Here is a 15,873-nt window from a genome sequence, read left to right on the forward strand (position 1 = left end):
ATGCTCCTTGGTGCTTTCAGGCAGAGCTGTCCTCATTCCCAGAAACACTGCCTTCTGAGTAAGCATTTCTGGCAGGGGGACGGAATCGGCAGCCCTGGCCAAGGTTTCTGGAAATTGGCTACCCCCACCTCTCTGAATCACAGGGGGAGGCTGGACGGCTGCTGCCCTTCATGACCGGCTCAGACTGCCTCCCTGCAGTTGTGTGGGTGAGCCGAAACACACGAGGCCCTACATCCACCCCATGTAAAGACCAAACCCCTTGTCCCAGGAAGGGAGGATGGGGCTCCTTGGTCGTAAGGATACTGGACGCCTCTGGGCAGGTTCCATGGCTAAGGGGTGACCCTCAAGACCAGCTCTCCTTGGCTACCCCTCAGCACTACAGGGGATCTAGCCAATCCCCTCTGCTCCCATGAAACCACCACTTCCACGTGGGACAGGAAGTCACGTGAAAGCCCACTCCTTAGAGAAGCAAACAACTCACAGCACAGGCTACCTTGCAAACATCACCTTTCTGCAGCACGGAGCTGCGGATGGCAAGATGCAGAAGGCAGCTGTTTAAACTTTTCCTAGACAGAAACATTTCATGAGTAGGCTACTCCCTACCAGCTGGCCTTCGGAATCCCGTGTCAGGCTTGGGGGCAGGGGTAGGTGCTAAGATAGACAAAGAGGGCTTGACTTCAGAAGACTATCAAATAGCAGACATGGCTCCAACACAAGTGTATTAATAAATAATTCAAATAACAAACCTTAAGGCTCTAGGACTGGAATATTAATTAAAACTGCCCTTGATCAGGTTAATTTATCTAAAATGAAAAACAAAGACTGACTATAGCACTGGTGGGATGAAGAATTCAAATAATTTAAAAATGCTTTGAAAAAGTTGTACTTTCTTTTTAACTGAAGTCCATCAAAAAAGGCTAGGCTCAATTTTTCCTACTTTGCTGGAGGGTCACATGGTCATATGACCCTCTGGGCTGGTTCCCCTGATGAACCTGGCCTCACCATACCCAAACAGCAACAAGGCAGGGAGTGTATAATATAGTTGTCTTCCCACCACTCCCAGTCTCCCAGTGAAATTGGAGAAGGCTGGCAAAGATTAGGGAGAAATAAAGCCAATTTCCCTGCTTTACTGTTCCCCAGTATAGCCCCAAAGCGGCTCACTGGGGCTTGCGGAAATGCCCATTTCACACTGCTTTCTGGGTCCCCACTTTGCCACAGGCTATTTCAGTGTGAAGCTAATAGTGCTGGGGACACGGAAGGTACCCTACCTGCTTCTTTCCTCCCACGTCCTCTTCCTTTTGCCTGGACTATCATGATCTCAGTTTCTTCAGTGGGCAGTTCGTTGATTTTTTGCAAGAAGAGCTTCTCCAGAGCTTCTGCCATTAAGACTATGTCATCTCCAGGCTAAAAGAGGAGACACATGTGGTGAGGGTTGGAAAGCCCTCCCCACCTTTCTAGACAGAAAAAGAGCTCCCCACCCTATGCCCCAAAGTGTGGAGCATCATATTCAGGGTCCTTCCCCAATCTAAACCCTAAAGGGTCAAAACATAGCTATCCTAACTGGCATCATGGAAGCTTCATATGCCTGCAGGTCTGCTGCCTCTCTAGTCTTTTAACCTCTGGCTTGAGAAACCATCCCAATGCCTTAAGTATCTATCAAGCACTGCCAATCACACACAGGGGCCCTCCTTGCACTAGAGCCTCCTTCGACATAATGCAACTTCACTAGAATTATTTGAATTACACAGGATTTCTTGCCATAGATACATGAACAGGGCTCCAATAATGTTCCCTAGTATATCGCCAAAGCAGCTCACTGGGGCTTGGGGAAATGTCTACTTCACACTGCCTTATGGGTCCCCACTCTGCCACATGCTGTTCCCACTCAGCTCTAAATGGAGAACCTCATCTGTCCACATTTCCCTTAAACCTAGTGGTGAGAGCTGAGACTTTAAACAAATGATCTGGCTTCAAGGCACAATCGAGCTGAATGGTTTGGCTACTGGGTTAAGTGATATTTATGTCTACATGTAAGACCCTGTAAGGGAACACTTGATTCTATGGCCATTAGCTATCAATGGTGATGTCCACAGTTCCAGATGCGGCGGGTGGGCCCCACTGTACCCTCTCTCATATTTAGGTTTCTGTTTGAGCACACCTTTGTACAACTATATCTTGGTAGGTTCCTTCCTGACAATTTGTGTCATCCAAACAGACTTTTTAATGCGTCGTCACTGTCCTTTTCACACCTTCTCTACTAGACATGCTCAAGAACCAAAGTCCCAAGGGTATCAGAAGCACACGCTTCCAGCTAACAAGGACAGCTTGGAAACATGACCAAAATGTTTTTGGCCTCAAAAGAAACACACCCAGTCACAGGCAAAACCAGCGGTCCCATTTACCTCTGTCGCCAATGGTCTCCTCTCGTTGGACTCTGATCCCACCTGCACCCAGCACCCCTGCCCAATGGGTTCCAGACATGCCCACCTCCTCCTTTACCTTCTCCTTCTCTATCAGCCCCCACATCTCACCTTGTTGTAGATGTAACAATTTGTAAACATAGTGTTGAAGTCCTGGATACATTCCTGAGCATTCCAGTAATAGTTGTTTTCCAAGCGCTTCTTTATTGTTCCCATATCCATAGGTGTTTTAATGATCTTATAGTAATCCTGGAGAGCAGAGAGAGCAAAAGGCCAATGTCACCTCTGCAGTCATGCAGTACTCACAGGTGGGCCTGCAGATGTCACTCCAGGTCACTCTACAGACATGCAGACCTAAGCTCTTCCATGGTATCAGTGAGCCATCTCATGGGGACCCCAAGATAAAGTGGATCAGGGAAGGATTACTAAAAGCTGGGTGGCAATTTAGAGAAAAAATGTGCAAGTTTGCCAACTGTCCTGTCTGGGAACAGGCTACGTTGTCTTAACTGAGATCTATGTTTTCCTCTATTTTTTTTGATGTTAAAATATCCTTTCATTTTTAGTAAGTAATGCGGAAAGCATACAACCTTTAAAAAAAAGTGGTTCTTATCTGGTAAAATAACCCATGGTAATTTCTACTTTCTCCCTGCTTCAAATTTTCCACATCAATAAAATGCAAAATCCTACAGAACCAGCATTCAAGCCCACCCATAACAACTGGATCCCTTGCTTCCTGTCACACTGAAGAACCAAGGAGCAAAAGCCTCTACCTTCAGTTCATCGCACTTCCATTTCTTTTACCTGCAGTCTACCACTAAGGATCCACTAGTATCTGGATACAGTTCAACAACTAACCAGGTTAAGTGCCAGATGAGGAATCAAATGGACTGCCCTCACAATCCTTAGCAAAAACAAAACAAAAAACACCACACAACCCTCCCTGCCCCCTGCCCCCCGACCCCCCACCCGGCAGCAGACCCACTCCTCAAACCTTCAGATCTTACTCTACAAGTGCTAAACAGAAGAAGCCAGACGGCAGGTGTAGATGTCCTAAAGCCCTTCAAATCAAACTCTCTTCTACCATCATAACTTTTTCTAAATCTAAACCTACTCTAAAACCAAACGCTTATTTTTAAAATCAACCACAGGAAGAATGTGGGGACAGATCAGGCAGTGCTCAGGTTTCCAGGTGGAAGGACCACAGAGAGCCAGGCAAGAAGAGGGACCTGCATACAGCCAGCCGGCCCCACTGAGAACCACATTCTCTGAAGCTCCCACAATTAGACTCAGGTGAAGTTATCAGAACCAAGTCCAAGGGGAAGCCTGACAGCAGAGGGGCAGGCCTATGCTTTAGCAAGCACCAAGGTCCTGCCCAGGAACAGTGGTGGACAATACTGAAAAGGTGAGCAAGCGGTGTGAGGTTCTGAGTTGCTCTGACAATCATGAGAAAGGAACAGAAGCCACTGGCATACACATAGGGCTGGCGAAGATCACAGCCCTGCCCAGCCGCAAGGGGCGACTGAACCAGACTTTCTACGTTACATTTGCTCTGACCACCTTTCCCAAGAGAACCAAGTCCAAATATATCTGCCCCAGGGAAAATTTAGATTTTATTCCACGGCCAAAGGTCTACTTAGAATGGTGTCAGGTGCTTGAATTGGCCTCAGTGTGTCAAAAGTGGTTCAAGGCCCAACAGGATAGCGGTTGAGGACAAAGTAGGAAGGAGGAGGTGAGACGATGACAAAAGAGGATGGGGGCTGGGAAGACTGAAAGGGAGACAGGGGTTTAGGGGCATGACAATCCAATTGTACATGTGTTCTGAATGAAAGAGGCACAAGCATTCTAATAAGAAGCCCAGCAAGGAACAGGGGCCAAAACACAGGTAAAGATCTGGAAGGCATCAGAAAACAGAAAAAGAATGAACCCTTTTTTGAAGTGGCCCTATTAATATTTCCTGGAGAAGGGGGTGTCCCTGGAAAACTGGGCATTAGTATGACATTGCTCCCAGCCAAACAGCCCTGCCCCACCCCTCAGGGTTAGCCCCTAGCTCTCCCACCTCTCTTCTTCCTACATCAGAGCTGCTGAGGGTGACATCTAGTCACACTGTGGCCCCTGGGGAGCCTGGCCTCCACTTCAGAGAATGACCTCAAACTCCCAAACCCCTTGGCCTAACAGACTACCCACCCGTGTCTGTCCTACTGGCTGGGATGCTGCCTTCTCAGGATCTCAAGCCCCCCAGTTCCCCTTAGTTTTCACCCTCTCAGCTCTCCTTGCCTCTGCACCCTCTGCATCTTCCTGTAACAAACCAACCCCTCCTCCATCTGGCCCTGCCGCGCTTTCCCTTCAAAGCCAAGTTTCTTGAAATGATGGCTTCACATCCTCACCTTCTTATTCACACCGTCGCGAATCTGGTTTCTACTTCTGCGTCACATCTTCCTAAGGTCACCAATGCCCTCCTAAAGGCCAACAGTAGGGTCAGGTCGGAATCCTCATCTGTTTGACCTCCCTGTAGTCTCTGACGTAGAAACTTGGGGGTCTGCTCTCTGCGGTTGATTCTCCTGGCCTCCCGCCTCCCTCCAGTGCTATAAGAGCTGTGGGCCCCCCTTGGATTCCAACCCCCAGCTCCTTCTCTCCCCATTCTTTGCATTTGCTCTGGGAAGGTCACCTCACCTGTGGACCCTGCAGGGCCCAGCCCATTAGCCCAGCTAGAAACTGGTACAGCAAGCTCTCCCAAGAGACTCCCCACAGAGACGGGCTCGCTGCCTCTACTCCTGATTGTGGTCAATGATGAGAGTGACCTCTGAAGTGCAGATTTGGTGAGGACCCTTCTTTTGTTCCCATACCCTTTCCTCAGTTGGTTCGTGACCCAGACCTGCAGCTCCCCCTCCTGACTCTCTTCCCCTGAGTGCATATGATGGGTATTCAATGGACAGAGAGTACCGGCCAGCTGTTACAGACATAGCAACTTTCAAGCAAGGAGAAGGTCACACTGGTGTGTCCCTCCTTCTTGAAACCGGACGCCTGGCAGAGGCTGAGGATCCTATACCCATGCAGCTCTAACTCGTAAAACCACGTCTGGGTCAACTGTAACAATCATCTGATTCCAATTCCCTCGCCCAGGTCAGTGTGTGGGATTTGGCAAACAGCAGAGGGCAATTTAAAGACAATTAGTCCTTGATGCTTTGAAGAAAGGAAAAAAATTAACACATTTATCCTGTTTGCTCCCGAGGTTCAGTTAAAGGTACAAGCTGAGTTTCCAGAAACATTTGCTAGGAATGTGGGCAAATGGAAAGCTCTCAAAGGAAAAAGGAGAGGAACAGGGGTACAAAAGAACAAAGGCAAGTGCAGCATGGCCACAACAAGGCGGGCAGGTGTGAGGGGGTGTGCAGAGGCAGCCAGAGGCAAAGCTGCACCCATACTCCCTCTCTCCATCCAGGCCACCTCCATGTACTTGGCTCCCTGGGAGTTATTCTACTACCTTTCCCTGCCCTGTGCTCTGGGTGATGATGACAGCACCAGTACCAGAAGAGGTACTGCAGCAAGCCAGTCCCTCTCACAATCTGACCAACCACGTCTGCTGAACCTACTGGGCCAAGCGAGCTGACCACATCTGAGGAGGGAGGGCCCGGACCACCAAGTGACCCCACTTTAGCTCCCCATGGAATTGAAAGGCAAGCTGCAAGCAGCCCTCTACCCGTTTCAACATCTCTACAGAATATTTCCCAGAATGCTAGTATCAAAGAAACCAGTTATTATTTAGGCCAATGAGCACGTTTTCTCTCCTTCCCCACTTCCATTCATCAGGACTGCTGAAACCACTCAGTCAAGGGCCTCGTGCGTGCTGGAGTTCAGAGCTGGACCTCGCGCTTTTCACAATGACTCCAAAGGCATCTCCACCCTCCCGTAAGTCCACCCTCACCAGGAGCAACACAGGAGGAGACCTGAGGACGGCAGCCCCGGACCCTGCCCAAGTTACTCACAGGGAGGTTTAGCTTGACGGCATCCACAGGCTGCTGGAAAGGCCACGCAAACTGGTGTTTCCATAGTGTCTTGAGCACCACTTTGAGCAGATATTGCAGTTGGTTGGTCTGCCTCTTGGGCTTGTTGGGGTTGGAAGTCTCCGGGGGAGGGGGGTTGGTGCTGGCTGTGTTGGCTTGCTGGGGTTGGGCCTGGGCCTGCGTTGTAGACATTTGGGTAGTTTCTAGTCCATCCCCCATTACTGGCAGATTTCTCAATCTCGTCCCAGGGCCGCTCTCCGCAGACATGCTACTGATCCCATCACATTCTTCACTGGGCACTCTACAAGGGAAGAGAAAAGCTACCATCAGAGACCAGGCAGCAGATGGGTGCCACTCACAATGACACATCCCCCAGGGCTGTGGCCTCCAAAGGCTGAGCTCCTCTGGTGAAGACTGATCAGGTTGGCTGGGGAGACACTCCATGCACTGACTAAAAGGGCCCCAGTGAGTGTGCTCCTCAAAGATTCATCATCCAGTAGGGAAGAGAGATCAGGTACCAACTCCGAGGGCTGGGACATGGAGTCTAGAGTCAACCAGGAGCTGGAAGGGTCTGTGGGAGCTATGGAGTTCACAGGGAAGTGGGTACAATATGCGACAAACCAAGTTTTCACATCTGAGAGCTTTCACGGGACACTGTGTATGAGAGAGGATGATTTGCAAGCCCCAAATCATGTCGTTTTCATTAAAATTCTTATTTGTATTTGTGGTTCATGAAGCATCTAGCCAAGTGAGTAATTCCACTTGGTGAGTGGGGGCCAGGCAGGACGGAGCAGGAAGGCCAGGCTGCCCACTCCTGACTAGCCCACGCAGTCCACTGCTGAGTGCTCACGCTTATGAAGAACGTTTTCTTGGTAACTTAAATAATATGTTTGCTGATTACAGAAATACCACAAGGTAACTGTGGTAATATAAAAATGAATCCATACTTGACCTACTGTTCTATTAACCAGCTTTTCAAAGCTTATTTATAAAGGTGTAGAGGGGCACCTCCTGTGATCCGCTAGGGGCTTGGGGGTGGCACATGAGCGTCCCCCCTCCATCAGTGCCTTATTAGCACTCTGTCCTGTGCACTGCCCTCAACAACACCTGCTTCAAGACACACCATGAGCATCACTGCAAGGGCGACTTTGTGCACCTGTCCAGTTATTCTAACAGGACAACCACAGGGCAGTGGGTTCATGTTTTTAATGTCAAACTGTCCCTCAGAAACACACTAACCCAGTGGTCCCCAACCTTTTTGGCACCAGGGACTGGTTTCGTGGAAGACAATTTTTCCACGGAAGGCGGGGTGGGGGTGGGGGCTGGGGATATGGTTCAGGTGGTAATGTGAGAGATGGGGAGAAACAGATGAAGCTTCACTTGCTGGCCCGCCGCTCACCTCTTGCTGTGCAACCCGGTTCCTAACAGCCCGCGGACTGATGCTGGGGGTTGGGGACCCCTGCACTAACTCACCCCTTACTCAGAATGTCGAGTTTCTTCACTCTATTAATGAGAAGAAACATCTGCTCAAAAGTACTGATCATCTGCACTTTTTGTGCACTATTTTTCCGACACCTTTCTGAGGGCAAGAAAAAGGAATGATCAGTCCCTGCAGGAAGAAAGGCTGAAAATAAGCTAGGAGCTGCCTGCATGTAATGAGCAACTCCAGTAATAAACCTAGGAGTTCAGTGAGGGTAAGAAAACCTCTGTGGCTGACGAAGTCAGGCAAGGGCTTAGGAAAAGAGGGAAGATTTTTAGGACCACAGGAGCTGGTAGGCAGAGGGCACAAGAAAAAACACAGCAAGCTGGCTGTCTCTGTCACAGCTTTCTTTCTGGAACACACTTAGCACATACTAGGCACTCTAGTTGCTGATGAATTACTTTATAATTCAGTCCAAGTGTAATTTGAAACAAGGTTCTCACAGTGGTTTCTGTAAATGCAGTTCCAGCAAATTACCGAATTTTAAAGCACAAGGGAGAACTTGCTATGTAAAAGCAACTCAGTGGTGAGTTCATCATGGGGGGCTGTGGAGAGCTGGACCCCTTGGCCCGAGGCCTGACAAAACTGACATGGCCAAGGAGATCGCTTTCCTTCCAGGGTGCTCTGGTTGATTACAGGTCTAGCTATCAAATGGCCAGAGAACACACATGAAGAGAGTGCTGCCCCAAGGAAAACGCTGCCGCAGGGCGGGAACCTGTGCAGGAGCAGCCCATGGCCACTGCATGCAAAAGACTCTGGATCTTAGCAATTGTCCAGTGCTGGAGGAAGGGCGTGTTACAGCAGTGTGAGTTAGGTGTCTAGATGTGGTCTTCCATCTGATGCTAAACTTAACTATTTAATGATGTCCAACTGCTTTCAAGATGCCAGCAAGAATTTAGAGTTTACGCCCTCCCAGGTAACTCCCAAGACCCAAGACGGAAGGGACAGCTCCTATGACAACTTCTAAGTTTCTACACGGAGAACACCAGCCCAGGAAGAACACTTACAGGAAGGAGGGTTTGTAGGTGCAAAGCCGATCCCTGGTACCTCTCTTGCACACACGGTGCTAGAGATGGGGAAGGGACACCCAAAGCTAAAACCAAATGGGCATCTGGCATAAGAATGTGATGGGGACTGGAGGTGGAGACTGGCTGGCCAGCAGCCTGTGAAAGCATCCCTGAAGCCAAGAGAGCAGTGTGCTAGGAGTTCAGGACCACGAAGGGACATTTCCCGAAGCAACTTAATTTGATGATGGGTTGATGAAACTTTGCAATAGCACAACAACCTCGAAGGAGCACTGTGGACTACAATAGTTTCCAAAGGCAGACATGACTGGATAGGCCTGCTTCAGGCTCTGGGGATACAAGGCACTTTCCTTTTCCCATCAGGGGTACTTCTGGTACAAGTATGGCCAGAACTAAGCACCATGTGGTCCTGGGAAGAAGTGTCATGCAATGAATCAAGGTGGGACAGAGGGGATGGAGGTGCTACTGGTGGAAGGGAGGTACATGAAGTGCACCTGGCTGGGAGCTTGGAAAGGACAGGGTGGATCCTGGAGCCCTGATTTGAGTAAACATACCCCAAAGAAAGCAGGATGAGGCCACATACAGATCCAGGGAGAGGGAGCATCCAAAGGCTGGGATAAGGTGTAGAATCATCAGAAAGGGCTTGCTCAGAGAAGAGAACAGAGGGAAGAGAGAACAAGGGGCTAGGCTGAATCACTCGACACTGAGTGTAATGTGGGAGGAAGGGAGGAATCTGGCTGAGAGCATGTCACTGCTGACCTAAGGCAGGATGTGAGGGTAGCCTAAGGAGGCGACAGAAGGAGGCAGTACCTGGAAGCTGCGTTTGGCTGTGCATGGAGCTTTGCAGACAAAAAGCATGCCTTCATTCCTAAAGTGACTGGGCAAGGAAAAGAGAAAAGATTTCTCCAAGTTATGAGGTTTAGTTGATAAAGAGTGGGACCTCAATCTCAGAGAAGCAGTGTCTATAGCTACCTGCAGAGTGACATGCTAGGGCTCAGGTGGGGCCATAGGAGGGTTCACAGAACCATGTCCCTGAAGCCACCAGGGAAGCACAGACTGCCTTTAGGTAGATGGCATTTAATTACTTACTCCCCTCTTTTCATTTCCTTTTATTCTCCTTCCAGCATTGACAAGGAAAGTCCCTGTTTGTGCCAGTGTGAAAGGTTGTGCTCAGAGGTGTCAGCAGACGATACTATTATTTAGATGGAATTTAACATCACTGTTTTGTTCTCGTGGTTTTGTTTTTTTTTTTTTTTTTGCGGTACGCGGGCCTCTCACTGTTGTGGCCTCTCCCGCTGCGGAGCACAGGCTCCAGACACGCAGGCCCAGTGGCCATGGCTCACGGGCCCAGACACTCCGCGGCATGTGGGATCCTCCCGGACCGGGGCACGAACCCGTGTCCCCTGCATCGGCAGGCGGACTCTCAACCACTGCGCCACCCAGGAAGCCCTGTTCTCGTGGTTTTTAATTTTACTGATATCCATGTGTGGCTCCTGATTTAGCTTCCTTTCAAAATAAAGGTACTATAAACAAAACAGTAAACTCATTTAAAAAAAAAAGAAAAAAACCCCCACAGATAAGGATGCAAGTATCAAGACAGGGAAGGACAAGGATAAAGTGGGAGTGGTGAGGGCAGCCTGGCCTGTGGCTTCACTCTTGTGACCCTCTCCAGAGGACAGCCAGCCAAGACTTACTGCAGATTCCACGTGGGGAAGCCAGTGGGCTAGAAGAATTTGTAGAAAACTGCTGGAAGGAGGGAGGACGGAGAGGCATCCACAAGATGGCAGAGACTTTGGAGCTCTCCCTCGCAAACCCTCCATAGGTAAGTGGATGGGGACGATAATTTATTGGGCAACAACAGAAACTGGGGTTTGGGGCTAGTAAGACAGAAGGGGGAGACGGTGGCCACAAATCAGATACAGAAAGATACAGGATATGCTGAGTGCTTGGACACAAGTATTGACAGAGGGGCAGCACCACAGAGAAGGAAATATGTCACTGGGGTTTAAGGACACCTGGAGTCGTTTGGGAGAGGGGTTTTCATGCAGCAGGATCAACATGTCCAAAGGAGCAAAAGGGGATGAATGTAACTCTGGCTCCATCAGGAAGGGAGTCTTGGATGTGCTGGAGAAGCAAGCATGGGAGGGAGGGTGGCATTAAGTGAGGATCTCATTAAGTGAGGATCAAGAATGATGTGCAGTTTGGTTTCCACTACTAGAGGTCTCCTAGAAAGCAGCTCAGGAATTACACAGCCAAGCATGTGCCAGGTGAGCTATGGCACACAAAGGACAGGAGCAGCCCCACCCTGAAGGAGACGCTCTGGCCCTAGGACAGTGGAGCTCTGTCAGCCACAAGGACGCAGGTTGCTGGGGGGAGGGAGGGGAGCGAGACAAGCCCATCCCACCAGGAGGAAGCAGCCCCATAAACTTCCTATTAAGTAATGACATTCTGGAACCCTTCAAGCAGTGTCCCCGAGGCAAGCTGAAATCAAGGTAAATGACTTCTGGAGCTTCCGGGCTGGGCTGTGCCTGTTCTCTCTCCAAATGGACTCTCAGCAAAGCCAAAGGATGGAGGACTCTGGACACAATCACTTTCCTTCACCTTCAAGCCAGGCCCACATGGGCCCTTGAGCCAAGGAAGCTGAATTTTCTGCTCAGAAAATGAACAGACCTTTTTCTACAGAAAGTCTGACCCTTTAACTTTGTCTTATCTCTGCTTTAAATCACTACCTCTACCACAGAGGCTAAAACACCCTTTTTAGCCTGCCAGCTCACATCTGACAGTGACATTTAAATCCTCACAACTCTGAGATTGCTTCTAGCCTCATCCTCACTTTAAAGATAAGGAAACCAGGGCACAGAGAAGTAACTTACCCAGGAAGTGGAAAGATAGGCCACTTCTATTATGGGCTGCTGTGGCCCATAATTTGACATGATTCCTGGGAAGTTTCAGTTGAGCTTTGAGAAATCCCCATTTGTGAGCTGAACATGCACCCCCAGGAGCGTCCAATGCAAACATCCAGGATGGGCTGGCCCATCTTAAGTAACATGAAAAACTAAGCACAAGACCCACATACTTGTAACAACTGAGGTCAATTTATAAGGAAAAAAATTGCTGGAGGTTGCCAGCTCAAATGAGAAGGCATGATAACGTGGTTTTGACAGATGAGATGGGATCCATAAATATATCAGTTTGTCTTACGATGCTCTGAGGACAACCAATGACAGGTGACACCCATGGCCCCGATGTGAGGGATCATGAAATACGAAAACTGAGCCATGGGGATAATCATGGGATGCTTTGGACTTCTGTTCTGTACCCACTTGGGGCCCAGGCAGGACTCGCACCTCAAGAAACCACACCCAGACAGTCTGTAGCTTGCAGCTCAGCCCTCCCAGGACTGTGGGCAAGTAAACTCCTTGGGAAACTTTAAGAAGCCATTCATGCATATTGCAGCAAAACACCAGAATCTCTAGTCTGTTGTGGGCCAAGAAAGAGAGGCACTGGTGAGCAGCGCTATGTGAAAGCCACACAGGACGACTCTTCTAAGGCACAGATCCAACTGGGTTGACACCTTGGGTAAATTCTTCCCACAGTGGTCGCCTCTACCCTGCACTGTCCCAGCCCCTGACATCAACACTCCGAACAACATGGTGGCCACAATGGGCACCTTCTCTGTCACCTTCATGCCTTTCATTTGCTGTACCTGGTGCTTCCCTGATCTCTGTCTAGTGACTCTGATGGTCAGCCCCACACACACACACCTGGGAGCCCAAGGGCAGGGCCATCTTTACTTTTCTCTTGTCCTTTCAGTACACAGCAAGTACTCAGTGAACAACTCAGGGGCTACAGTGACCACACACGATTGTCACCCTGGGGCTTCCAGCTCAATTTCAAAGCTCTGGAAAAGGAAATCAGCTCACAGTCTCACACGGAAAATTGCTCAGCCAATGCATCTCATCAGAGCTACATGCCAGGCTTAGGGACTCTGCAGTCGACATGATGTTCTTTGAGTGATTAAGCAATACCTGGGTGAGTATTGTGAAAAAGAATGGCAGGGTTGCTGTGGCCATGGACAGAGAGGGTGTGCACTCCTGTGGTGGGTAAGGTAGAGAGGGACAAGGCTTGTGATGGACAGGGGAAGGCACAACTGATGCAATAACACAGGCACAGGTCTGTAAGCAGGAGAGATACCAGTGCATATGAAGAGCTTAAAGGAGGACAGGCAGGATGGGACAGTGCAAGGGCCATGTGACCATGTTGGGCTTTTGTTCTTCACAAGTCCCAGACTGTGGGGTAGGGAATAGTAAGTTCATCCTCAACTATACCTGCACACAGCAGCACGCTGTTTACAGGTGCAAAAGATGGGATGCGTGGGGACAGAGTTAATCAATGAGGGTGCACGCAGGGTGCTCTCTGTGTGCTCTCAGTCCTACAGGAAATGAATGGCTCTCAGCACCATGGCTCAATGGGGAAAGGAGGCTGAAAACTCAAACTTATAAATCTATCTGCAGATATGGAGGAATTAATTGGATTCTCACGACAAAGTATACCATCTTCAAAAGTTTTACATCTGAAAGATCCAAATATGCTTTTCCCTCTCTGTTTTCACACTGATCTGTGGTCGAGGTGGGAGCCAGCAGGTACTGTGTTGAGATAGTTGAACGTCAAGGGACAGGAAGAGAATTTCACCTATTGTTTCCAACCCAAAGAAGGCTGCATGACCCAACTGTGTGTCTAATTTCTGGATCTACTCCCAACAGGTATCTTACAACATATTCCCAGTTTACAGGAATAAGAAGAAAAAGACGAAGAGACATTAGATGGTCAGTGTCCTGGTTCCCAAACTGAGTGTTGAAGGACCACAGGGTGTTACAGTAACTCAGAGAGGCACTGTGGGAACCAGCAGCACAAGGTAATTCATAATGTTAGACTGCACCATATTCCTTTCGACAGTATCATATCTTACAAAGCCTGAATTTAGGTTGCTGTGATAAAAAGCAAATAGTTGGCCCTTGGTGTCTGCAGATTCAACCAACAGCAGATCAAAAATATTTGCGGGGAAACATTCTAGAAAGTTCCAAAAAGCAAAACTTGAATTTGCTGTGCACTGGCAACTATTTACAAAGAGTTTACACAGTGTTTACAATTATTTATATAGTGCTTACATTGTATTAGGTATAAGTAACCTAGAGATGATTTAAAGTACAGGACAGAGGACATGCAAACACTATGCCATTTAAAAAAAATTTTTTTTACTGGAGTATAGCTGATTTACAATGTTGTGTTAGTTTCTGCTGTACAGCAAAGTGAATCAGTTATACGTATACATACATCCACTCTTTTTAAGATTCTTTTCCCATATAGGCCATTACAGAGTACTGAGTAGAATTCCCTGTGCTATACAGTAGGTCCTTATTAGCTATCTATATTATACATAGTAGTGTGTATATGTCCATCCCAATCTCCCAATTTATCCCTCCCCTCCCCTTTCGCCACTGGTAACCGTAAGTTTGTTTTCTACACCTGTGACTCTTTCTGTTTTGTAAGTTCATTTGTATCATTTTTTTAGATTCCACATATAAGCAACATGTGTCTTTCTCTGTCTGACTGACTTCACTTAATATAAATCTCTAGGTCCATCCATGTTGCTGCAATATAAGGGACTTGAGAACCTGCGGATTTGGGTGCCTAGCAGTGTGTGTCTGTTATGTGTGTCCTAGAATGAATCCCCCACTGATACCAAGGGACAACTGTACCATGTAAAAACTAACGTGGGATAGGAAATGTGGATGGCAGGTGTCTAAGGTTCTGGTTCTAAGGTTTGAGGAGTTGTGCGGTACCCAACAGGCACACACATTCCATAAGGAACTGGCTGTAGTAATCCAAGAATATCATATTTTTCCCTTCAATTTATGTGCCCTCCCCTCCAAAACAGCTATACCATTGTTGGGACATTAGTATTTATTCAGTTGTTTGTATCTAACTACCTAATAAACAAAATTGTTAGGTATTTCCTTTGGCCTAAGATCATGATGAAAAAATTGAGATGCTAATGATGCTGTGAACCAAGAAAGTTTGGGAACCTCTGGGTGCGCTAATGAAAATAAAAATGTCAGTTCTTTTCCTATGTTTATAGACCCCTGATTAAGCACTCCTGCTTTCAAGGATATTGTTTGCTATCATTCCAACTCATCTAAGGACAGATAGTATTTAGCAGCCAACACAATTGCAATGTTTTTCAAATTTCAACAGAAACACTTTCTTTCCTGGAGATTAGGAGGCGAGACAGACATGGGGTAGGCTTGGGTCTAGGCTTCTGAAAGCAAGCAACAGAGGAAAAGAGAAAGGCTGATTCCTGGAGATTCAGTTCCAGTTCTGTCCATTGTGAGAGGCTGACAGTTACACTCTGTACTTGTAGTTCCACCTTAACTCCTGGTGTCCCAGAGGGCCCACGAAGCCCAGTGACCCCACCTTGATTCTGTCCTGTCCATTCACTCACCTCCATCCTAAAGTGATACAGCACGCCGGGAGCAAGATGCAAGGGAAGGCAGGAACAGTGCAGATTAACTGGAAAGCTTCATGAACTCTCCCATGAAATACAGTGACCATACTCAGCAGAGCTTTATGCGAGCTACCAACACACACATCTCTGCTAGGGCCTAGATAAGCTCGCCAGTAGGTAACTGCTGCTTCCTGGGCTGACGTGCTGTACTGAACACTTATTTAATCCTCACAGCAAGCCTACATGGGAGGTGGTGGCCTCATCACCTTCATCTTCATCCTCCTGGCAACAAAGAAACAGAGTGGGTGGTGGTCTGGTCAGCAGAAGGTCACCTAGGGCTGTCTGTCTCTTGAGTGCTCTGCTCCACAGCTGCCTCTGCTCACCAAGCCCAGGGGCAAAGGCCTAGCCAACTGCTGGGCCCAGAGGGTCTGTTGTTTGGCTGAGG

The 15,873-nt window shown here is 48.4% G+C and overlaps 1 protein-coding gene across 1 annotated transcript in view; it reads right to left on the reverse strand.

The window, feature by feature from the left end:
- BRD4 (bromodomain containing 4) overlaps positions 1 to 15,873 on the reverse strand; it is an 82,699-nt gene that overhangs the window by 28,955 nt on the left and 37,871 nt on the right. Inside the window, 3 exon segments of the mRNA XM_060296806.1 lie at positions 1,269 to 1,404; positions 2,532 to 2,669; positions 6,401 to 6,719. Of these exon segments, the coding sequence (XP_060152789.1) occupies positions 1,269 to 1,404; positions 2,532 to 2,669; positions 6,401 to 6,685 (559 nt within the window). The 5' untranslated portion in view covers positions 6,686 to 6,719.

This window comes from Globicephala melas, chromosome 3 (genome assembly GCF_963455315.2).
Source record: "Globicephala melas chromosome 3, mGloMel1.2, whole genome shotgun sequence".
NCBI lineage: Eukaryota > Metazoa > Chordata > Mammalia > Artiodactyla > Delphinidae > Globicephala > Globicephala melas.